At 37.6% G+C, this 14,829-nt stretch overlaps 1 protein-coding gene across 2 annotated transcripts; it reads right to left on the bottom strand.

The window, feature by feature from the left end:
* Positions 1 to 4,609: 4,609 nt before the first annotated feature.
* On the bottom strand, positions 4,610 to 9,512 carry LOC122075811 (protein PLASTID MOVEMENT IMPAIRED 2-like). 2 transcript variants are annotated; one of them, XR_006139358.1, is made up of 3 exons: positions 8,604 to 9,512; positions 6,810 to 8,493; positions 4,610 to 5,147 (listed from the first exon to the last, which is right to left on the bottom strand). XR_006139358.1 is itself a non-coding variant. In XM_042640985.1 (2 exons), exons 1-2 carry the CDS (start codon positions 8,763 to 8,765, stop codon positions 7,015 to 7,017), a joined length of 1,641 nt encoding a protein of 546 aa, XP_042496919.1. In that variant the 5' UTR covers positions 8,766 to 9,512; the 3' UTR covers positions 6,638 to 7,014. The 2 variants fall into 2 exon arrangements, 1 of the variants encoding a protein (XP_042496919.1); XM_042640985.1 differs by lacking the exon at positions 4,610 to 5,147 and having other exon boundaries at positions 6,638 to 8,493.
* Positions 9,513 to 14,829: the final 5,317 nt, after the last annotated feature.

The raw sequence follows: 14,829 nt of genomic DNA, 5'->3' as shown, positions 1-14,829 counted from the left end.
TATAGATGTTGAGGTTTGGGAAGAATGAGCAGGTAGTGATGCGTTGGTTCATTAATAGACGGAATCTCTTCAGTAGATTATTAGTAAAATTCATTTCAGCTTGTCTATTAGAACCGGAGAAAAAAATCGTCGGAAATGAAAAAGACGCCATTAGAGAGAGGAGAAATTTTGTAGGAAGAAGGCTAGGGAAGAAAATAGAGGGGTATAGAAGGTGAGGGTTGTGGAGGTGAAGATAATGGATAAATTGCTGGGAATGGTGGGGGTGGGGTGGAGGTGGCTGGGTGGTGTAGGGGCGAGGGAGGGCGAGGGTTGCAGGGAAGGGATTGGACATTGGAGAAATTAGGGTGCAAGAAGTCAGGGGTAAAATGGTAAAAAAAAAAAACAAACATGACTAAGGAAAAAAACTGTTTTGGGTAGTTTTGTAAAACCAAACCTTATTTTGTATATTATTGTTAACTGAAACACAAATTGATTAGTTTTGTAAAGGAAAACCCAAAATTGGATAATCATGTGATTTTTCCTTCTTTTTTTTTTCGGTTGATTGTGTGTGGGTCTTGAGGCTCTTTGTGCCTTGGGTTGCTGCCTTCTTGATTAAATAAATAAAACATTATATTGCATAAACAATCCGCTAACACACAAGTTCTCATTTTCTGGCTTTTGAGAATTGAGATGCTTTGAATCCTCTAAGGCTCTAACCCACAACCACCCACCCAAAAAAAAAAAAAAATTATTTGTTGTCCATATTTAACCCTCATTTAATGCATTGGAAAATTAATCTTTTGGTCTAACCAAAACCATTATCGGGAAGCCAGATGGTGGGGTTTGTACCGGTTGAACCAAACTTTGGATTGGATTGGATCAAAATGAGGCCAATATAATAAGGGAAGGTTTGATTTTGATTGGTTTCAATTAATTTGGATCAAAATGAGGCCAATGTAATAAGGGAAGGTTTGATTTTGATCAGTTCCAATTTATTGGATTTTTATCGGGCTTTTATCTATTTGATATTCGACTTAGTTTGGTTAGAAATATCATGTATTTTATGTATAATTATGAAAAAAAAAAATTTATGCCATTCAGGTTTGGAATTTTTTTTATCAATGTTGTTTTGGTTTTTGTTTTTGCTCGATCAGGCTTTCAACCAGTTTTATAATCCTAAACCAGCTTGATAGGGAATAAGCCGGGTTTGTTTGTCAAGGTTTTGTTTATTAACAGCCCTAGATTTCAAATATACAAAGACACTAAGAACTTGAACGAAATTTTAACTTCAAATATCTCAATATTTTCACTCATTTATATTCACTCTAAATGTCACCATTTACCTGATGAAAAAAAAAAAAAAAAAAAAAAAAAAAATCGTATGTGTCAAATATGATCCTTACAAGACACAAGAAAAACAAACACATAATAAAAAGAAGGTACACACCAATTCCCGTGCCTATTGGAAGGACGCATGGGGCAGTGTAGTATTGCTGTGTCTAGACATAGATACATGTGATCAGATAGCTTTCCTTCTTTTTAGAAAGAAACAATCATACAACCTCTCATCCTCATGTCGGGTTGAAATCGTCTGTAATTTTGATCTTGTACAATTCCATGAAATACCACCTTCAGGGGGTGACACGTGTATTGATACCAATACAATGGTCAAGATCTGGTACAACTAATAAAACCTTAAATCAGTGAAGAGACATTTAAATCAGATCTGAACCATTGCATTGGTATCAATACACGTGTCACCCCCTAAAGGTGATATTTTACGAAATTATATGAGATCGGAATTATAGACGATTTTTTTCCCCTCATGCCTCATCTTGTATATCACTACAAAACTACAGCGAAATATAAATAGATACAATTAACTAAACTCAAGGGATAGGATACCCCAATAGAAATGATCATGGCTGACAGCAATGGTGGGGGGCCATGACAGCTCATCGCTAAGACTATAGTAGTACGTACTCTTAATTACATTGAAATCTCAGTCTCTCCAGTCTCTACTCTCTAATATCTCCCTCCCCCGGCGAATACAGATCTGAACCCCACAGCACGAGCAGTTTAACTAGTTTCACTGCTACTACTACTACTACTATTATGCTTCCCAAGTCCTAACCCCACAGCACTTGCAGCAGCAGGGCCATTGCCCACCCATAAAATAACTAACTTTTACTAACTTTTCTTCCTTTAATCCTATTTGTTTTTCTTCTGCAGATACGTAAACAAATGAAGGCAGTGGGGAATGGTAGTTATGTCCTTCGCTCTTTCACGAGGTGGGTTTGGGGGTGGGGGGAGAAGGGACTCATCCTTGCTTCTTAATAGTCTTTTTCGATCTTCCTTTTATTATTCTGCAGGGTCCCAGTTGCGTATTGTGCCAACAGCAATTCCTTCAACGGCACTTCGACGACAGTGACGATGGGGGATATGACAGTCTACCTGGCTCCGAGCTCTGGTTCTCACTGTGAGATCTTTGAACTCCCACTTTCTGAACCGACAAAGCCGATTGTACAGAGAAATAAGAGCATTGAGTCTTCCTTATTTCAAAGGGTAAAAAACCTCGAAAATCAGAATTCCCTATTTCTCCCCCAACTGGAGAAAGGCGAATTCTGGACTGATAAGGGAGTCCTGTGCCTATACTGGTGTAAGAAAATACAACAACAAAAATAACAAATTCAACCTTTTAATGGGGTTGGCTACATGGATCCAAACTAAGCAAAATAGATAAAGTCGAAAGAGAGAGAGGGAAGGAAGAGGTGGAAAGATGAAAGATGGGAAAAGAAAGATAAAAAAGTAGGAGGTGACAACAAGAGGAAAGAGGCAAAGCCAAGCAAGTTAGGAAGATCTTTAGTTAAATGTTGTGGGGATCAAAATCCTCTGTTTTTCCCATTACATCCGGTGCGTTGGTCTTAAAGTTGTCCACGTGTCACGTTCTGCAGGTAGCAAAACAAGGAAAAACAAGGATGAGAAAAATAGAGGATTATTTTCCATGTTGTGGGCTACATAGTTCTTTGCCTTCCGATAGGCCCCATCAGATGTCATACTCAGGATAAGATCAAGACTTTGCTCACTACTTCTCATATGGTTATTTTAGGCCTGCATTTAGTTCCTTTTGGCTCTATCAATCTGAATCCGATCACTTTTCCTTAATGAGGCATATTCAGGCTCCTTTGAACATGGTCATACCCCACCTCAAATGACCTTTGCGGAGTTTATCGTTGATCAGAACAACTCTCAAATCAGTTCTAATGGATGTAAGAAAATAAAGATAATAAATCCAAAAATGGATGAAGGTATCGCTATCATATCAGCGAATACATATCGGTATCACGATATTCGGATGATGTGGATCAAGTGTATCGGCCAAATTTTTTTTTTTTTTTTTTTTACATTGAATACGTCATGATAGAGACTGATATGAAGTGATCTATGTCATATCAATATCAACTAAGGGCGTCAATTGGACGCTTCCCGATATTCGGGATGGGGCTGTACTGGTATTGATGTATTGGTACCACTGTCCCATTTAGTAAACAGAAGCAAACCTAGATCCAAGTCATGTTTACTGATGGGGCATGACAATACTTGTTCCTAAACAGTTTCAGGCACCGTAAAAAAAAAGGTGAAAGAGCTTCAATGGTTCCTAACGATGGTTTCATTATTGTTTTTGTGAATTTTTTATCATCATGAGATCCAAAGTATCCCTTACTTTATAAAGCAAATTAAAATACCAAAATCATGATTAATTTCATGGTTTTATTTCTTTAAATTCTCTAAGATTCCATGTAAGCTTCCAAAAATAATAAATAAGGATTAATAAACAAACCCCAATGTAGTTTTAGTGCTATCACCAAACAAGCTTATATAGTAATAGATTTAAAGGCTCATTAATTGAAACCTCCACAGAAAATACTATCCAAATACATCAAACTATAGCCATAAAACTTTAACACAAGAATATAAAATATATACTTTGAAACGGTACTTATAAAACCGTCCCACCCTATTTATTATTCGATACTAAAATATAATTCTAATACGGTCCCATTATTAACGGAACAATCCAGTACCGGGTACCAGGGGGACAGTTTCCCATTCAGGTCCCAAATTGACACCCTTAATATCAATGGTGATTGATACAGACATCGATACCAATATCTATAGCCCCGGACTATGTGTGGGATCCCATTTACCAAATTCCAATTTGAGCATGATTAGTGGCGGTATCAAGTGCGTGGGGAGTGGAGGGTAGAACACTTAGGACTTGGACTTGGACTTCCACAGTACTAGGAGGCTCTCCCATCACAGTTTCTTGAACCAGGAGTAGAATTGGCTGATCCTGACCCCAATTTGAAGGCTTTTTGACTGATTCCGGTCAATTCCGTCTAAATCGGGATCAATGGAGAAAAATAATTCCATTGCAGATTGCACTTCCTTGATCCATGATTCATTGAGTCCTATGGTCCCCATTTGATTCTTTTGGTCTACATATCCCACATTTGTAAGTCCAATTGCAGGTGTTTTTGAGTCTTGATCTGCCCCGTCCACTGGAACTTAGAAAATGCTCCCTAAAGTTTGACAATTCCTCATCCCTTCCATCAATTACACCATGACCTAAGAAAGTAAGATGAAAATTCTTAAATCTTATCTTTTCTAGTCACAGATGGACAGATTACAGTTTCTAAGAAGAAAGAACCATTCCAAAAGCTAGCGAAGTACTGAACAACACTTGCAACCTACCCTGAGTCCCTGACTAGCTAGTGCTTAAATACAAAAGGAGTTAAAATGTTAAGGGAGAGAGGCAGGCACCCTGCCTGTGTGCGGCAAGCTAGCGGACTGCACCAATAGAAAAGCGGGACGGGGCATTATCCAGGAGGGCAGAGGTTCATTTCGAAAGGGGAACAGAAAGATAAACACAGCGAGCGCTAGCTTGCAGCATGTGGGTGCTGTGCCCAGCCTTCTCCCAGAAGTTTAATAAGACTGTATATTAAACAGCACATAGAAACTGTCCCATAGCCGTGCCATCTCATGAATCTTTGGAAACATCTGGGTCAAGAGCTTTGAACTGGTCCAAACTTCTATGGATTTTCTACCCAATAACATTGCTCAGATCCCTCAGATGAGTCCCCTTGCTTCTGCTTCAACCGCACTTCCTGTCATAACATATATATAGTCCATTCCAACAAATATAAACTGATTTTTATAAATAACAAGAGATGCCAAACCTGCCTACTTCGAAACATTGATAAATCTGACATCAGTATCAATAATAGGATGATGAGCAATAGGCAAGTCTGTGCAATCAAATGAAGAGCGAGAACTAGAACTCAGAGAAGGGATAGCTAAGTTTGGGGATAACTTAAGATCTGAAATCCAACGAGAAACCTTTTGCAAAACAATAATGGGGTTAGGAAAGGACTGATCTGATTTCTATGAGAGCAGCTAAAATACAGTGATAGCAAGAATACTAAAGAACCATCAATGATCAACCATTTACATAGCACCATCACTGAAGATAAATAAGAAGAGGTTAAGGGAACTATTGGAGAATCTTTCAGTTCTCAGACCAAACAACCTGCAGCCCATACTCTTTTATAAAACTCACAAGAGAAACACACATTCCATAATGATTCAGGCTCCCTCTTACAGAGAACACAACTATCTTGGGTCTTTTATATAAAGGTTCAAGTAATTTGGGTTTGGGATAAAGATTTACATTAGGTTGTGTTTATTTCATGGTAAAACATTTTATGGGATTGTTGAAAATCAATACAAAATTATATAAGGATTAGAAAAGGGGAAATTTTTTACTAAGATGCAATACAAGAAGTCGGAAAATATAATCCATTTCAAAGTTCATGGAGGACTCCATTCCACCATATGATTGGATTCTTTCCTTCACTCATGTTCAATTGCACTTATCGATCATGTACAACTGAAAACATGCCAAATAGCAGAAAAATTATAAATAATAATTATTTTTCATAAAATATTTTACGGTGAAGCATTGCAGCTTGAATGATAAATGAAACTCCACTATAAGACTTTTTTGTCTTAAAGTTCAATTATTATGTATTAAAAACTCAGGATGACATTCAAGAATTCATTAAAGTACACATGAATTCTAGCATCACTTCTTTTAATAAAGTTTAGAATTTGTTGGATTTGAGCATGAATTGATCTGATGAATGGAAGCAGTTTGAGCCAGAGGCAAAAAAGTCAAAAAACTATTGACAAACCTCCAAAATATAAGTTCACTACTGCCAGATTCTCATGAGTGGTCTCTCTCTCTCTCTCTCTCTCTCTCTCTCTCTCTCTATATATATATATATATATATAGCTCATAGCTTGTAGGTATTTTTTGAATTGCAACATATCAAAATATGGTAGATTCAAACCAACTGTATGGAGACAATTATTTCTTCTATCATTTCCTTCCCTGCAACTGAAGTTGCTACTAGCCAAAATTTCCTTTTCAACAAAAAATATCCGATAGCTGAGACTAGCTAAATTTCCTATGTCAAGCATCATAGAATCATGCAAATCGATTCCAGATGAAAAAGTACATATGTTCATATTTTCGCAAAAAATTGGGTACAAATACAACCAGATTAACAACATGCTGAAAAAAGAAAATAAAGAATGGAGTTCAACATGGTTGATGACAACCAAATTATTGCTCAAGGGCCTACAGCTTAATACAGAAAGAACAATGTAATTCATCTTAAATCCTGCAATAACATATCTCTAGACATATACAGGACATGATTTTTTTTTTTCATACTGAAAAGAAAAATGACTAAATAAGGAACTACCTTCTTCCTTTTCTTCGTAGTGATTGTAGCAGAGCGGTTTACATGCATCCTTTCAGGAAAGCTACGACTTTTCGGTGTCGAGCTGCCATTGTCTTAATGAATTTTTTGGCAAAACTTTCTCAAGCTGTGTGTTTGTGGCTTCTCGGTGTTTCTCATGTTGTCTCTTCTCCTTTATTTACTTCTCTATTCTGTATACCTCTTGCTTTTACACCAGCATTAGCTCCCTAATCTCTCGCTGAGCTGTTTCATAGTTCAACAATATCTCTTTCTCAGAGGCCTCTAGTGCTTCAGTCCATGCCTGAGCTGCCACAACCTTCTTATCTGCAATTTCCTCAGCCCCTTCTGCCCGACTAGTCAAGTACTCATATTCAAAATTTGAGATGGTTACCGAAGACTTGTGCTGAGATTCTGAAGCTATTGCCTTCAAGGTTTTCTCAGTAAGAGATTTTAATCTCTCAAGAGTGATTGCTTCTGATGCTTGGACTGCTTCAAGCTCCTTCATGGCAGCTTGTAACATATCCTCTGCTACGTCATTCTCAGACTCTGTCTTCTGAATTTCTTCTGTTCTGACGCGTGCAGCTTCTTCAATAAGAAGTTTCTTCTCTCTATTTGCAGTCATTGCTTCTAGTTGTAACTGTTGAAGTGTCTCTGAAAGATTGGACACAATTGTTTTTGCTTTCTCTTCGGCAGTATATGCAGCTTTCAGCTTGGATTTGCCCTTAAGGAGTTTAGAACCTATGCTTTGTAGAAGCAAGTCTGATTTCTCTTCTAATGTCCTCAGCTGAGCACTTTCTTCAGAAATATGCTTGAGTTCATCTCGTACTGTATCCATAGAGGCCATTAATTGAAATTCTTCTTCTCTGATACTTGCTAATTCCTTCTTTGCAGCATCCAATTCTCCAGTAATTGGATGCAATAACCTTGAAGCTTGTGTTTCCACTTCCCTTCCCTTATGGGCTTCGATATCACCTGATTTTTCATTCTCAACCCTTTCGTTCATTGCCTTAACTAGCTTCAATTCATTTTGTAAAACATCAACATCTGAAATTGTAATGGCCAGTTCGCTCTCCAGTTCCTTTGCATGCTCTAGTTCTTGGGTAATGTCCTTGATTCTATTTCTGGTTCTATCCAATTTCCCTGAGAATTGAGAGGCCTTTGCTTCTCTTTGGGCTTCAATTGTTCCAAGTTCTTTAACTGCTTCAATCCTAGCCAGATGAACAAGTACTAGCTCTTCATTGGTTTCCTCAATCTCTTTTCTTAGCGCTTGCACAGTGCTTGAATGAGATTTCAATCTAGAAAACGAGGCTTCAAATTCTTTGTTTGCCTGCAATTTTGCTTTCAGGACAGAATCCCTCTCAAGTTTAAGCTTACTCAATTGTTGTTTTGCAAACTCCAAATCCCTCATCACTTGTGCAAACTGGTGCTTATCTGCTTTCCGTACAGTGACTGCAAATCCATTATAATGTATTTCCTGCTTCTGCAGCTTTTCAAGTTCACTTTTCTGAGATTTTTCTATTAAGACCGATTCTTCAATCTGCGAAGTGAGATCCTTCACTCTCATCCTTGCACTGTAGAGCTCAGATTCTGCTTGGGATTTTACAGATTCTGCAACCTTTCTATTCTCATTGAATAGACCAATGTCCCTCTTTGCCAAATATAATTCTTTCGCTCTCGAAGCCGATTTCTTCAGTGCAAAAAACTCACAAATTTATTGGCTGAAGTAACCATCAAACTAAACAGAAATAATTAAGGATTGTTTTTGCAAACGAATGAACAATTAGGACTGATTTGTACCTGTACATCAGAGAATGCCACCTGGGTTTTCTTCCATTGCGGTTTTTCTTCATTCATTTGTTCTACATACAAACTAACCACTGTTTTAACGGACCCATTATGAATTCTATTGGTGGCCTCTGCTTTGTCCATTGAATCCCTGTTGTCACATTCAAAGGACATGAATCCTCATTCATAATTTACTCATTTCATAAAGGATATTAAGAATCTGATTCTTTTATTGAAACCACTTCCATCTTCCAACGCTTAACCCGTAAGAATCAAACAATCAAGAATCAATTTTTAACAGAGGAAAACATTACAGAGGAGTTCCCAACCAAGATTCCAATTTGGGAACCCAGGATTTCTGCTCATTACAGCGGCATTTTAACAAAAACATCAGAGAGGAAAACGCAGAAATTAGAGTGAGGAAGAGCAAATGCTTACCTGAAAATACTTATCAGTTATGATCTCTTTCATTCGGTTACAGTATACTTCAAGGGGACAACTGGACAAGAACACGAGGATCCGCCATTAATATGACAGCCAGAGCACAAAATTTTCATTACCGGGATGGTGTAGCATCCAAAATAAGAGACAGAGTAATTGCCACGTCATAGAAATATATGTGACGGAGATCTTGCTCTAAGAATCCATTATGTACGTAGTCTGGGTCTGGACACTCTGGACCATTGTAACAGTGCGGAGGAGTAATTGCCACGTCTTAATTTGCAGGAGGACCTCACAGTTTACACACACCAGGTCTGAACTCTGCACAAGGTAGGGACAATCAATCCGTAGTGGCTGGAAAGTAGGAATGAATGAGGATTTTGATCCCTTTCTCTAAATAGATATATCTGGTCTGATGCGGTACAGTTCAATTCCAGATGATGCAACTAACCTATGATCTATTCAACTTATTCCAAAATCTATGGGAAATTGTTGGCCTTTTCTTACTTTTGGGGTCTTTTGGGAAAGATATTCTAAGTTCGATACTATTCAGTATTCACCACATGTATAAAGAAAAAATCTTCAAGACTTCAACTGTTCCTGATGTATTTGTGGAAGTTGGGAACTAGTATTAGATTAGGAAATTCTCAATTTCTGCATGACTTTGATGTAATATCTGAAAATTTGCTTATATGATATATTTTTTTATTTTAATTGAAAAAAAAAAAAGACTAATAGCGTGGGTATAGCTCTTTCCGAGCTTCCTTGCTCAAAGATCAAACAATATGATATGTCATCAGTTCCTTCATCTGGAAAGGAACTGACTCTACTCGATTCCTCTGCCCCTCCAGCTGGTCTTTTGTCTACATGCCCAAAGCCTAGGGTGGTCTTGGCCTTTGGAGCATCAAAGATATGAACAAAACGGGCATCCTCAAGCTGATTTGGAAAATTGCTTCAAAGCAAAATAGCATATGGGTCTCCTGGGTTTACTCTCACCTCCTCAAGTCCAACTCCATTTGGACTGCTATCCTTCTACCTGAATCTTCGTGGATTTGGCAAGGCATCCTTCGCCTCAAACCAATTGCCCTCGAGGCCATCTCCTACTCTATAGATAATGGCGCCTTGACTTCTCTCTGGCCGGATCCCTGGCATTCCTCGGGTATCCTCCTTCACCTTCTCAGTCCCGGGACCATCCATTCCTCGGGTTTGGATAGGAAGGCCCCTATTTCATCTATCCTCTGCCCGGATGGCTAGGCCTCCTCCCCCCTCCCAACCTCCCTGAGCATCATTTGGGTCTCCCTCCACCCCTTCCCCGGAATCATTTGGACCTGGAAGACTCTATCACTTGGAACCCTTCCCCCTTCAAAAAGTTCAGCTTCTCCTCTGCCTGGAACCTCGTTAGGATTAAGGGCTAGCTAACCCTCTAGCGTAAAATCCTTTGGTTCAAAGGCCATATCCCTCGTCACAGTTTCACTGTTTGGCAGGCCCTCACTGATTGTCTTCCCACTCAGTCTTTCCTCCTCCGCCGCCACATCCAGGTCCCTCTTGCCTACTGCCTCTGCTAGAGAAGTGATGAATCTGTGGACCACCTCTTCTTCTCTTGCCCCTTTTCCTCCTCTGTTTGGAAGAATGTCCTTTCTCGCTGCTGGCTCGTTTATAGGAGAATCCTCCCTTTCAATAGGGAATGGATTTGGATATATATGTCCTTTCAGGGCCCCATAATCTTTGACACTATTGGGAAACTTGTTTTTTGTGCCACCATAAACCACATTTGGATGGAGAGAAATCTTTGTAGATGGACTACCAACTCCCATTCCTTTGATGGGATTTGGAAGACCATCTCCTTCGATGTCTCCACCAAAGTTGCCTCCATTCCGCCCAGCTCGATTTCCGACTCCCCCCATAACAGACACATCATCCCCTCATAGAGCCTTCAGATATCTTTCTCCCCCCCTCCCCTTGAGAGATTGTATCCCCTAGTTTTCTTCTTCTTGGGCTTGCCCCTTTGTTAGGCCTCGTGCCTCCCCCCTTCTTCCCCTTTGTATAGTTCTCTCTTCTTGGATCAATATATATTTAATTCATCCAAAAAAAAAAAAAATATGATGTCACTAATGCTATAGGAGAGGAACTTGGCCTTAGGTTGAGCTGAGCCTAGTGAGTAGATGAACTTCCACCATTGAGCCTAAATCACTTTCGTAGAAAGAGGGTTAAAAAATCAATTGGAAAGTTGAATCCACTCCCATTTTGATATAGATGAAAACTTCATTGTCAATGTAACCAAATATCAAAACAAAGCTCATTCTCTTAGGGGCTCCCCATTTCACTCGAAATTTGTTAGAATGGAAGAACATGATTAATTCAGTCAATCCACTTTATATAGAGCCAACAATGCACTTTGGGAATTTAGACCCCCTAGTATGGGACCAATCAAATGGAAGAAGGTAAGGGAATTTCCTTGAAACTATAACAAGAGCTAACCTAAGTGCACAAGCACACAAATTAACAAAGCTAGGTATATTTACTAGTCTCGGCTCTAGAGAACTAGCCTCCCTTTGCTGGTTCTTTAGAAAGAACCCGAAAACCGCAATGTTTGTCAAGTAATTTAAATTTATGGCTTTAGCTCTGACACTAATTGTTAATCTTTGTGATTTTAACTCTAATACCAAATGTTATTCCTCCAACTATCCATTTGTAATAATTTGTGTGTTTCCTCACTTCACCTCTTCTCTTTCTAAAGTCTTTAGGATTTCTTTACTCTATACAATTCTTTGGGTTTTTTTAAAACCTCTTCAATGGTGTATACACCATAACCACAACATATCCCTTTTTACCCACATGAGCTTATTTTTTCAACCCAACCATGGCCTCCACCACAACTTCCTCCATCCCCTAGATCGATTTATCGTGAAGTTGACCCCAATGTTCCTTTGGAACAACCAAATTTTCTCTTTAGGAAAATAGCCCTCTTACGGGTGTTAAAACACTCTGATTTGTTGGATCTCGACACTGGTTAGTGACCGAATGTCTGTTTAACTGAAGAGTACAAGATATCTTCCAAACACCAGTCGTGATGTTAACAAATGTTGGAGGCGTACAAGTGACATTTAATGCTAAAGTCTCGTATGATGACATCTATCATCATGTTCTGATGTTGAACTTTCAACCTATTCCGGAAGCTCTCCAACATTCAAACGGAGATGTTAGAAAGATTGATATTTGGGGCTTCCACCTCTTAATTTAGTACTACTTGGCCATTAGGATAACTAAAGATTGATAACTTTGATTCATATGTTTTTCAAGATAAGATGTTTATGTGTCCATTATGTATTATTTTTTCTATTAAATACTCATAATTTTGATCATAGGTTTTCAAGTTAAGATGTTTGCATATCTATTTTATTTTGTTGAAGTACAACAACCAACTGTTATAACCTACAATGATCGCAACTACGTTAAATCAAATTTGTGGTAGTGAAGTCACAACCTTAGTTTGTTAAGCATATCAGACGATTAGTCATAGAGTCACGAGGATACAATGACCTTCTACGTCAAATAATCATCAGTATTTGTCAAGTAATTCAAGCTTATGTCTTGGCTCTGATACTAATTGTTAGTCTTTGCGACTTTTTCTCTGATACTAAATGTTATTCCTTCAACCATCCATCTATAATAATCTGTATGTTTCCACACTCCACCTCTTATCTTCCTAAAGTCTCCAACTATTCTTTGTTCTATCCAACTCTTTGGGTTTCTCTTTAACCTCTTCAATCATGTGTACACCACAGCCACAACCTATCCCTCTTTACCCACATGAGCTGATTTTTCAACCCTTTCCTGGCCTCCACCAAAACTTTCTCCGTCCCCTGGATCGATTTATCTTGAAGTTGACCCCGATGTTCTTTTGGAACAACTATTTTTTCTTTTTTAAAAAAAGTCCCTCTTACGGTTGTTGAAATACTCTGATTTATCAAATCTAGACACTGGTCAGTGATCAGACATCTGTTTAACCAAGGAGTCTAAGATGTATTCTAAACATCAATCATAAATTTAATGAATGTTGAAAGCGCACAAGCCACATTTAATGCTGAAGTCTTGTACAATGGCATCTATCATCGTATTCTAATGCTGAACTTTCAAGCTATTTGAGAGGCTCTCCAACACCCAAATGGAGAAGTTGGAAAGATTGATGTTTGGAGTTTTCACTACTTAGGTCAGTACTACTTGGTGATTAAGATAACTAAAGATCAATAATTTTGATTCATAAGGCTTTCAAGTTAAGATGTTTGTGTCCATTAAGAATTATTTTTCCTTGTAAAGTACTCATAATTTTGATTTATATGTTTTCGAGTTAAGATCTTAACATGTTTATTTTATTTTGTTAAAGTACAACGATCTACTTTTATAACTTAGAGTGGTCACAACTACATTAAAACCAATTTGTGGTAGTGAAGTCATAATCTTAATTTGTTAAGCAGATCAGATAATTAGTCATAGAGTCACGAGGAGATGATGACCTTTTAGGTCAAATAATCCTTAGTGTTTGTAAAGTAATTCAAGTTTATGGCTTTGGATCTGATAACAATTGTTAGTCTCGTTACTTCTCCTCTGATGCAAAATATTATTCCTACGACCATCGATTTGTAACAATTTGTGTATTTTCACATTCACTTCCACACTCCACCTCCTCTCTTCTTAAAATTTTCAGTTTTTTTTTTGTTGTATTCAATTATTTGGATTTTTTTTAACCTCTTCATGTATGCATCACAACCACAACATCTCTCCTTAACCACATGAGGTATTTTTTCAACCCCAACCATGGATTCCACTCTAACTTCCTTCGTTCTAAATTGATTTATTATGAAGTTGACCCCAATGTTCCTTTGGAATAATCATTTTTTTCTTTAGGAAGATAGTTTCTGTTGTAAATGTTGAAACATTCTAATTTATCGGATCTCAACACTAGTCAGTAATCAAATGTTTGTTTAATCAAAGAGTTCAAGATATCTTCCAGACACCAATCATGGTATTAAAGAATGTCAGAGGTGTACAAACCACATCTAATATTGAAGTCTTGTACGATGGCATCTATTATCATCTTTATTTTCTTACTTCTATAAAGTGTTTAATTTTAAAGTTGTGAATTTTTTTTTTGAGAAAAAGATCACGACAAAAAAAAAATTTGTCAACTGAGGTTTGTAGGGCTTAGAATCTGGTCGGTTCTGGTTATATGTAATAAGATGACAGTTAATGAGCCCGTCCTTAATTTTTTTACGTAGGTCAGGTGGTTAGTTTTAGAGTTACGAGGAGACACTGACCATTTAAGTCTAGCAGTTCCCTTAGTGTTTGCTGAGTTACACGATCTACAGTCTTCGCTCTGATGATAATTATTAGTTTTTACAATTTGCTTAGATACCAATTTTTCAAGCAACTTTTTGCAACAACATAATATATTTTTTTTAAATCGCAACATGAGATAATTGTCATCTGAGAGTTTTCGACATCAGAATTTAATATACCCTGTACAAAATAAATTTGACAATATGATAGTTGATGAGCCCGTCAATATCGAATGGATTTATATTTTACAGATTAGAGAGATTTGAAATTTGATAAATGATGTTTAGTGATAAAAATGACTATAGAAGGGGTTGAGTTTTATTTTTTTTATATCAATTTAAGGATATAGTTATAATTATGGAAAGCAAGATTGGGTCTGTGATTTGCACTAAAACTTCAACCATCACATCAACATAATGCTATGTAGTTATAACAATAACCAATTGTTACCATATAAGAT

The sequence above is a fragment of the Macadamia integrifolia genome, chromosome 1, assembly GCF_013358625.1.
Source record: "Macadamia integrifolia cultivar HAES 741 chromosome 1, SCU_Mint_v3, whole genome shotgun sequence".
Classification (NCBI taxonomy): domain Eukaryota; kingdom Viridiplantae; phylum Streptophyta; class Magnoliopsida; order Proteales; family Proteaceae; genus Macadamia; species Macadamia integrifolia.
Note: the sequence above shows the minus strand (reverse complement) of the source record. Positions and strands in the feature narration are given on the sequence as shown.